This window comes from Pygoscelis adeliae, unplaced genomic scaffold, assembly GCF_000699105.1.
Source record: "Pygoscelis adeliae isolate BGI_AS28 unplaced genomic scaffold, ASM69910v1 Scaffold268, whole genome shotgun sequence".
Lineage (NCBI taxonomy): Eukaryota > Metazoa > Chordata > Aves > Sphenisciformes > Spheniscidae > Pygoscelis > Pygoscelis adeliae.
In genome coordinates, this window is record NW_008825262.1 from 61,511 (window position 1) to 69,944 (window position 8,434).

The 8,434-nt window shown below is 59.0% G+C and overlaps 2 protein-coding genes across 2 annotated transcripts in view; one reads left to right on the forward strand and one right to left on the reverse strand.

The window, feature by feature from the left end:
- The window catches only part of LOC103921562 (transmembrane protease serine 4-like), a 12,944-nt gene extending 8,890 nt beyond the window's left edge, over window positions 1-4,054 (forward strand). The window contains 3 exon segments of the mRNA XM_009329553.1: window positions 262-337; window positions 3,605-3,872; window positions 3,932-4,054. Of these exon segments, the coding sequence (XP_009327828.1) occupies window positions 262-337; window positions 3,605-3,872; window positions 3,932-4,054 (467 nt within the window).
- A 106-nt stretch (window positions 4,055-4,160) lies between these two features.
- SCN4B (sodium channel, voltage-gated, type IV, beta subunit) lies at window positions 4,161-6,213 on the reverse strand. The gene is made up of 5 exons (XM_009329554.1): window positions 6,141-6,213; window positions 5,777-5,940; window positions 4,815-5,040; window positions 4,405-4,534; window positions 4,161-4,254 (listed from the first exon to the last, which is right to left on the reverse strand). The coding sequence occupies exons 1-5, from the start codon at window positions 6,211-6,213 to the stop codon at window positions 4,161-4,163; spliced, it is 687 nt and encodes a 228-aa protein (XP_009327829.1).
- Window positions 6,214-8,434: the final 2,221 nt, after the last annotated feature.

The following is an 8,434-nucleotide window of genomic DNA, read 5'->3' on the forward strand; positions in this document are numbered from 1 at the left end:
TCGGCAGCTCTGCGCAGAGGGGAACCGCACCGGCAGAGCGCAGCGTTGCTGCAGGGCAGACTGCGGGGATGAGGCTGCGGGGCTGCAGCCAGCCAGCCCCCTTGGGCTCTGCACGGGAGCTGAGCCAGCTCCTTAAGGACGTGACTCTTTGCCTCCTGGTTTCGGTTGCCCTTTCAAAGCTTGCAATTTCTTCTCTCCCTCTATCTCCTTCCAGTCAGAGCTCTGAGACCTGCCGGGACAGTTCCCTCCCCTCTCCCCAAGCCTCCCTCCCCGACCCTACACGCTTGGCTGTCTCGGCTCTGGCAGCAGCTGGGAAATGGATCTCAAGCCACGGAAGGTGAGCGGTGTCTCCCGAACCCTCGTTGGCAGGCTGTGATTTAGCACGCCAGGGGCCAGCCAAGGAGGCAAAGGGTGGCTCGGAGCGATGGCCACCGATACCGTGAAGGAATCTGACCGGCTCAAGCTCCCTTCCGGAGAGAGATTAATTTATTGCCCTGTGCCGACCCTGCTGTGGCAGGAAGACTCCTGTGGGGCGAAGCTGCTGTTTGCTCACTGCTGTTATACAGAGAGAAACGATGTTTGTGCTGTAGAGTATCCCCATTAAAAGGAAGTATTTGTTTTTTCACACAGCCTCTGAAGGCTTTGTCCCTCTTGCTCGCAGGGCTATTTTGCGCAATACCCTGCGCTATATGCCGGAGCTGCTTTCCCAGCGCAAGGCAGGGTTTATTTGCTGGCTGTTGTGAACAAGCCGTTCCTGCGCACAAGGAAGAAAGTGCTGCGTGCACTCGGCCACTCAGTCAGACAAGCTGATCGGAACGGGGTCCATTTAAATTATTGTAAACAAACAGGGACATCAGGTGTTATTTTAAATCAACTTTTTCTGGCGTAGCTTCAGCCCCAGTAGAAATCAGGGCCATTCCCGTGCAACGTGGCAGGGAGGGATCCTGCTTTCCAGGCAGCTGCACTCAGAGAGCCTTTTGCGCTGGGAAATACCCTCAAGCACCCTGCAGACACTGCCCCTCCGAAGGCGGCACTACAGCCCCGGCCTGCCCGCAGATGGAGACGTTTCCTGCCCTGTCCCGTGGCCCGCAGCGGGCTGTCTCCCCGGCTCCAGGCACCCACAGCCCCTGAGCTCGAGCGGGCAATGCACACTCGTGGGCACTGGGAAGCAGCACCCAGCCCTCGCCCCGGGGTGTCCAGGAGGGAGCAGCAGGACGCAGGCAGAACGGCGGCAGTCATCTGCCGGGGACGAGCAGCTACAGGGAACGGACGCAGCCCGCGCTGGGCACACAAGCGAAATGCTGCTGCTCTTCGCCTTGGCGCAGGGCTTCCAATGCAGGGTTCCCCCCCCAGGGGTTCATGGCAAGCCTAAATAGACACCCACAGCAACCCACACTAGACCGAGTTTCTCTAGTAAACAAACTTTATTTCATTCAAGGCAAAGCTAACTAAACCTCTACAGTGCAAAAATGTGCTGTTAGTCATCACACAGCATGTTGTACACATCCTGTGTTTATTCGCAGGTATCTCCTACATGTATTTATACATGCTTATACACATACGCGTCTGTCGCAGCACGCACCTCCGGCAGGGCCTTCTGCCCCGCAAAGCCTCTGCAGAACCCCAAAGCCCTTGTGACAGCAGGGACCCCGCAGGAGCTGGCGCAAGCTCCCAAGCCAGCCCGCTCCCCCAGAGCCCCCTGCGCTGCGCACAGCACCTGCACACATATGCATATAGGGAGAGTTACATTTCAAAAACTGGTTACGTTGACTTTTTCCATCAAGCCAGAGGAATAATCCATGCATAGTACAGCATTGCATATCCTGTGGTAAGTGGAACTGTGTCCAGATACTGTCTAAAAAAGGCGAACAGGTTAGGACAGCTAAAAATAGTTCTTTAAAAAAATCCCTTCCCTCACTGTCCTCTCCCACGGGAGGTCTCCTCCAAGGATGGGCTGGGGGGTCTCTTGGGGCAACTGGGAGGTCTCGCGCCTTCCTGCCCAGACTCTCATGCGTGACCATGGTATGTTAACAATACTTTGCATTTACAGAGTGCCTTTCGCCCCAGGATCTCAGAGCACTTTGCAAAGCGATGCAGGGAGCCTCACATCTCCTGTGAGGTAGGTCAGATTTACTGTCCCCATTTTACAGCTGGGGAAACTGAAGCACAGAGGAGTCAAGTGATTTGCCTGAGGGTCCCACGGATCCTCAGAGAGGGGACCGGGATCCCAGGGACCTGACTCCCACTCGCCCATCTAACCAGCAGCTGAGGAAACCTGCCTGGGGCCAGGTGCCTGTACCTGTCTCCTGTCCCAAATGCAGGGCCCTGCTCCAGTGGGTGCCCCTGAGCTCAGCCCGGGTGCGGCCGCACCTCGAATACTGTGTTCAGTTTTGGGCCCCACCGCCCCCACAAGCGGGCAGGTGGGGTCCGACCTCTCCCACAACGGTCTCCAGAGAAGGCAGCACCTTTCCTTGTTTGCCTTGCCCAGCAAATCCTTGCCTACTTTCCACTCCGGCCCCTCTGTCAGGGTGCAAGCCCCCCCAGCCGGGGAAGTCAGGGCTCAGCTTTGATTCCCAATTTCGAGTGGGGACGGGGGAGCTGCCTCTCCTGCAACTTCAATGGCAGACACCCACAAATAAAGGAGAAAAAAAGGAACAAATCACATTGTAAAGGACATTATCAACTTCAGTTGTAGGATCAACTCAGTCCCTTCATGTCTCATGTCCTGCTACAGCCCTTGGGAAGCGGGCTGGGATGCCCGAGTCCCCGCTGCAGGGTACCCTTTGCAAAGACCCTCTGGCTTTCTGTGGCACCCCTCATCCGAGGATCTCAAAGACTTTACAAATGTTAGCCAAGGAAGCCTCACAACAACCCCTGTGAGGTAGAGCAGTATTATTATCCCCATTTTACAGATGGGGAAACTGAGGCATGGAGAAGCAGAGCGACTTGCCCAAGGTCACCCAGCGGGCCAGTAGCAGGCCCGGGAGCGGGCTGGCGCAGCCCTAGCCCGGCTCTCCTCGCCAGGGCTTGACTGTGCTCCCTCCCTGCATCGTGGATGGAGTGCCACAGTTTTCCTCAGGTGAAAGGGAAACGCAATCAGCCGTTTTCCCACTGGAGTCTAATATAAAAAGTACCCACGTAACGAGTTAAGCCTTGGCGAGCCAGCATCAAAAGCATCGCTGCTCTGAGTGCCGAGCTTTAAAAAGAGGGGAGGAGGAGTAAGAGCAGCAGCAGCAGCACAAACCCAGGGAGTGCCCCACAAGAAGGCCGGGAGAAGCAGCCCCTCGCTGCCCCCGGGGGATGGCCTACGCACGGGCAAAGCGGGTGCCCCTGCCACGCTCCTGCTGCGGGCCAGCAGCGACCCCGGGACACGGCCAGCCCCGGCCACTGGTCCCCCCAGCCCTGCCACGGGAGGACCCGAGGCACCTGGGGGCCAGCCTGCCCCGCGGGAGCATGGCACCCAGGCCCTGCTGGGAAGAGATGACAGCCCTGACAGCAACGGGCCTTTCACTGATTCGGTTCTCAAGTGTGCTTAACAGGAGAGCTGAAGCCAAGCCCTGTCGCGACAGCCCTGCTTCCTCTCTTCCTCCCACGCTTGCCTCAGGTGCTGGGCCCATGAGAAATGCAGCGAAGGCAGGAGCCTCTACCTCTACGGCGAGTTTTGTGCATCCTTGCTCTGCTCCAGAAACCTTCTGCATGAGGCCGGCTTCCCTCCTGCCTGCTCCAGCTCGGCATCGCCAGAGTCGGATGAGAAGCCCCAAGCTCCTCGCAGCCTCTACCCCCCAGGCACGCTGGGATCTCGGCCACCCACCACCCCGCACCACCGGGAGCGCACTGAACACGGCACAGCACCCACCTGGCTGCAGACCAGGGTACTCCCCAGCACCCGGCCCCTTCCCTGCCCGCCCGGCACCCTCTTGCCTTCACTCAGAGCAGAGCAGGCGGCTCCCTCTGTCCTGGCGGCATCCCAGTCCGAGTCCGCAAGAAGCTCCCAGTCCCCACGGCAGCCGAAGTCTTTTCCGAGAAGCAGTGCAGGTTGCAGGCACGTGTGTAATAGAAACATGTCTCAAGCGTTTGGAAAGAAAACAAAAGGGAAAGGCTTGTCCCCCTGCCCACCCTCCCACGCTGCTGGGCGGGCTGGGGCTCGGGGCGCCGTTGCTTCATGCCTTTGGTGGTGCTTTTTGTTCCGCCTTGGAGCCGGCCAGGCCGTTCTCGGTGTTGTCGTTCCCTGACGAGCTCACGAGACACTCCTTCCTGGAGGAGAGCACATGGCCCGCTGCCAGCCCCCAAAAAAAAAACAGCCCCCAGCACCCCCCAGCCCCTCTTGCCACGACCCCGGCCCCATGCAGCCCTGCCCCACGGCGGCACCCACCCAAGGGTGCCGCGACCGGCACCCGCACTCACTTCCCATCTTGAGTCTTCTTGATGATGAACAGGACAACCCTCTTGATGAGCATGAAGAGGATGAGGAGGCCGATGAGCCCCCCCACAACGCCCGCGATGATGAGCGTCACAGTGTTGTCTGCCTCCACCACTGCAGGAGAGAAGGTGCTGAGGGGCCTCAGGAGGGGAGCAGGGAGCTCCCAGCTGCATGGCCCCCCCAGAAAAGCAGCAAAACCCTCCACCAGTCACCGGCCCACAGCACAGAGGGGCACGAGGCCACGCCTTGCCCTTCGGGGATGCCAACTATCTCCAGGAAGCCAGGAGACCCCGTGCACTGCCACAACCGTGAGCCAAGGTGGGGTCAGCCCGGCTTTGCATCCCCACCGCCCCAGTGCCACTTGTGGGACACGGGACCCCCGGCTGGCACTTACTCTTCTGGACCACCGTGAGGAAGATGGTGGCGTTGTGCTGCGCGTTCTTCTCCTTGGGGTTCCTGACGTGGCAGGTGTATTTCCCAGCATCGCTGAACTCCACATTCTTCAGGACGATGGAGATGTTGTTGTCCTTCCCGGTCGTCGAGCCGACGAACTCGACCCGTGGGTTGCGTCCCACAAGGTAGGGTTCCGAGGCTTTGCTCTTTATCTTGCCGTGGTAAATCTGCAGAGGCAGGGATGCAGGATGCGGGGTCAGCTGGGCTCCCGACAACCCCAGGTGACAGAAAGGCTCAAGTTCTCCCTCCGGTGCCCTGCCCCACCTCTGCATGCACAGATACGCACGGCCAAGCGTCCCGGCACACCCCATTACAGCAGGAACGGCCGCGGAGGGGGACCCGATGCACAGCCCGCTGGGAAGCAACAGATCAGTCTCCCTTGCCCTGCAGCAACGTTACAGACCGTGCAAAAGATGGGAGAACCCCAGGGCAAAGACAATCTCTTTGCTCTAGGGTCATCCAGGGCTGGCCAGCCTGCGAGGACAGACCTGCTCTAAACCAGCCCTCCTGCTATGGAGTTGAAGAGCAGAATATTCCTAGCAGGAAGCAAATCTATACCTTTAGTATTTCGGAGCAAGCGCAGGAGGAGAAAATTAACCAGATTTTGCCCGAAGTGCAGCCTTGCACCTGAACAGCCAATTTATGACCAATTTATGAAAAGAAATGAGCCTGTGGAGAGCAGAAATTCCAGAACAGCTCTGTGCCAAAAGCACAGCTGTGCCAGGGTATTTGAGTCACCCTGTTTGCACAGCCCCGTCCCCCCAGAGCTGGAGACACTCAAAGGGACAGGCATCCTGCAAGAGGAGAAAGGGAACCCCTTGAGAACTGCAGTGCTGGTCTGCACTGTGAAAGTACAAAAGGACCTGCCAGGAAAACAGAGGCAAAGCCCAGAGAGGCACCCACCATCTCTGTCGAGTTGAAATACCATGTGAAGACCAGGTCCTGAAAGCCTATGCAGGTGGTGAAGGTGCAGGGCAGCAGGACATTGGAGTTATTCAGAGCCATCACAGTGTTGGTCTTCCCCACCGACACCTCCAAGGCGAAGGCGATGGCGAAGACATGCAAACCTGGCGGGGAGAGGGGAAGAGAGAGTGAGGACACAGCGCTGGTACGCAGCCCAGCCTGCTTGCAGCCCAGTCCTTCCCGGGGCTGTGATGCAGCCCGGCCCGCTGCAGGGCTCTGCTGCAGACGTGCAGCCTTGGGGCAGATGGAGCAGGGAGAAGAAAGGTGCGTCGGAGGGACCACTTCTCCGCCCCTACAGCCCGACCTCTGGCTGGAGCATCAGCCGCAGTGGGGATCCCCTCCCAGGGGGCATGCGGAGGGCAGTGGGACTCAGCCATCGCTCCCGCTAGGTCCCGCTCCCGGCTCTGCCGGGGGCCCACGGCATCCTCCTCCTCCTCGCAGCCTCAGCACAGGGGGCACGAGCCCAGCTCTCCTCCCCTCCCAGAGCCCAGGGATGGGTTTGTTACCCCTCGTCCCCTTTGGCACGGCAGGCTGCCATGGCAGGAGCAAACATGCCTGTCCCTGGCCTCAGGACAGTTCGGCAGAGATAGGAGACCTGCTCCTGGAGGAAGGGCAAGGGCTGGCTGGCACCCACAGAGACAGCGTGGATTCAAAGGGAACCATAATATTACCACGAATAAAGTATGCAAATAAAAGCCCTGATTTGCATGTTATCCACAAGGCCTTCAGCTAAACGTTAAAGGGGGGAAAAAAGCCCAAAGCAAAGCAGAGCTCTCTGTTCTTCAAGCAGCGAGTTTGAGCACTAATTAGCATTGCTGTTCTGGACGCCTGCCACTCCGCCCGTCCCCCACCCCAGCCACAGGCTCTCTCTCGGCGAGGCAGCACAGCAGGCTCCTTGCAGCGCCCGTGCAGACCTCCGGAGCGGCACCCCCTCACGCCTGCCTCGCAGAGAGCTTCACCTCCCACTGTAGCTGGCAGATGACCTTCAAATTGCAGAACGTAGCTCTCCCGCTCCTCTCCTCCCCGTTAGCAGGTAGAAATGCATCGAGGAGCAGGTACGAGCCCAGCTGCAAGAGCTGAGGGCAGGCCTGGAACCTCCCAGGGTCCCACGCAGGGGACTGACATTGCACCCCTGTGCACCAGGCTGGGCCAGCAGTGTCCACACGAACCCTTTCCTGGGGGCACAGGGATGCTTTGCTTCAGGCCAGGGGAGCGGCCCCGCTCCCCATCCCCATCGCACCGGGGCCTCGTCCCGCTTGTATGACGTGGTATGGCCAAGAGGTGATACAACCCGGCAAAGCATTGTCCTCCCCCTTCCTAGACCTCAGCCACCAAAGGGACCCAGCCATCCCTACAAAGCTTTCCCTGGGCACTCTGACAACCAAAATACAGCGGGGACAGCTCCTCCCAGAGCTACAAGCTGGTCCCCAGCTCCACTGACGCCTTAACTTGGATACCCTGCCCTCAGCTTCAGATTCGAGTCTCCGCAGCCGCTTCAGCTGCTGATTTATTCTCCCACACGTGCCCCTGCTAACAACTCCCCCAGCACGTCGCAGCCCAAGCCAAGCCTGAGAGCCCTGCATCCTGGGCTTCGGGCCCTGCTGCAGTGCTGCATTGCAAGCACTGCAGGGAAGGAGTTACTTAACTTTACAAAGAAGCACTTTTCATTTTGCTTGAGAGGCTTTAGCTAACGTCAGGGAGTGGTTCCCACCAGATGGAGGTCTCCTGCAGTTGTCAGGCTCAAAGACCAGCCCTGGGGATGCTACAGAGCGGACTTCACAGCCGGGAGCGTCCCGGGGGAATCATGCTGCTACCTGGAGTAAGGCTTAGCGGAGGGATGCCTGGCTCTGCAGGTATGCCTGAGCAGGCACGGTGCTGCAAGGGGACAGTTACTTACAGGAAAGACGATTCCTTGCAGCTTGTAACACTTTTAATCCTGTCTGCCACCGTTATAATGTCATGAACGTAATCTGAATTGAATGTGTGGAGTAAATGGAGGCTGATCTTGTTCCTGTCATGCTGTGGTCTCAGGAAGACAGTGATATGTTACCGCTAAATAAAGCACAGAGGAAAACACGTTGGGAGGCTGGGAGATTACTGACTGAACCTGCCACACTAGCTGCCACCATTACATTTCCGTGTGGCCAAAGCTGCTGCACTTTGCACCACCAGAGCCCCGACATTCAGGGTGCAGGGCAAGCCCCTCCCGGGGGCTCCAGGCTACCTCCCATGCCTGCAGACACAAGCTTTCCTGAAGAGACAGGGAAAGGGGACCAGGGAGCAGCCACTCTTGCTGCTGCCAGAGCCTTGGCTGCCTGCTCTTTGCTCTTGCAGAGGGTGAGCACCTGGGCTACCCCCCCCCGTAATGAGGGGCCCCAGAGCCACCGAGCTACGTGCAGTAGTGCTGGGTGTGCAACCCAGGACCCAGCCCCAGCGACAGCAGCGATAGCCTTCCAACCCAGGCCAGGGCAAGCCTTTCCCCCCACGGGCTGCCGGCAGCCCCCCGCTTTTCCTGCAGCCCGTCAGGAACCCGGTCTGGGAACCACTGCCCCAGTGGAAAGGGCACACGGGACGCCCCCGCCTTCTGCGAGAAAGCTG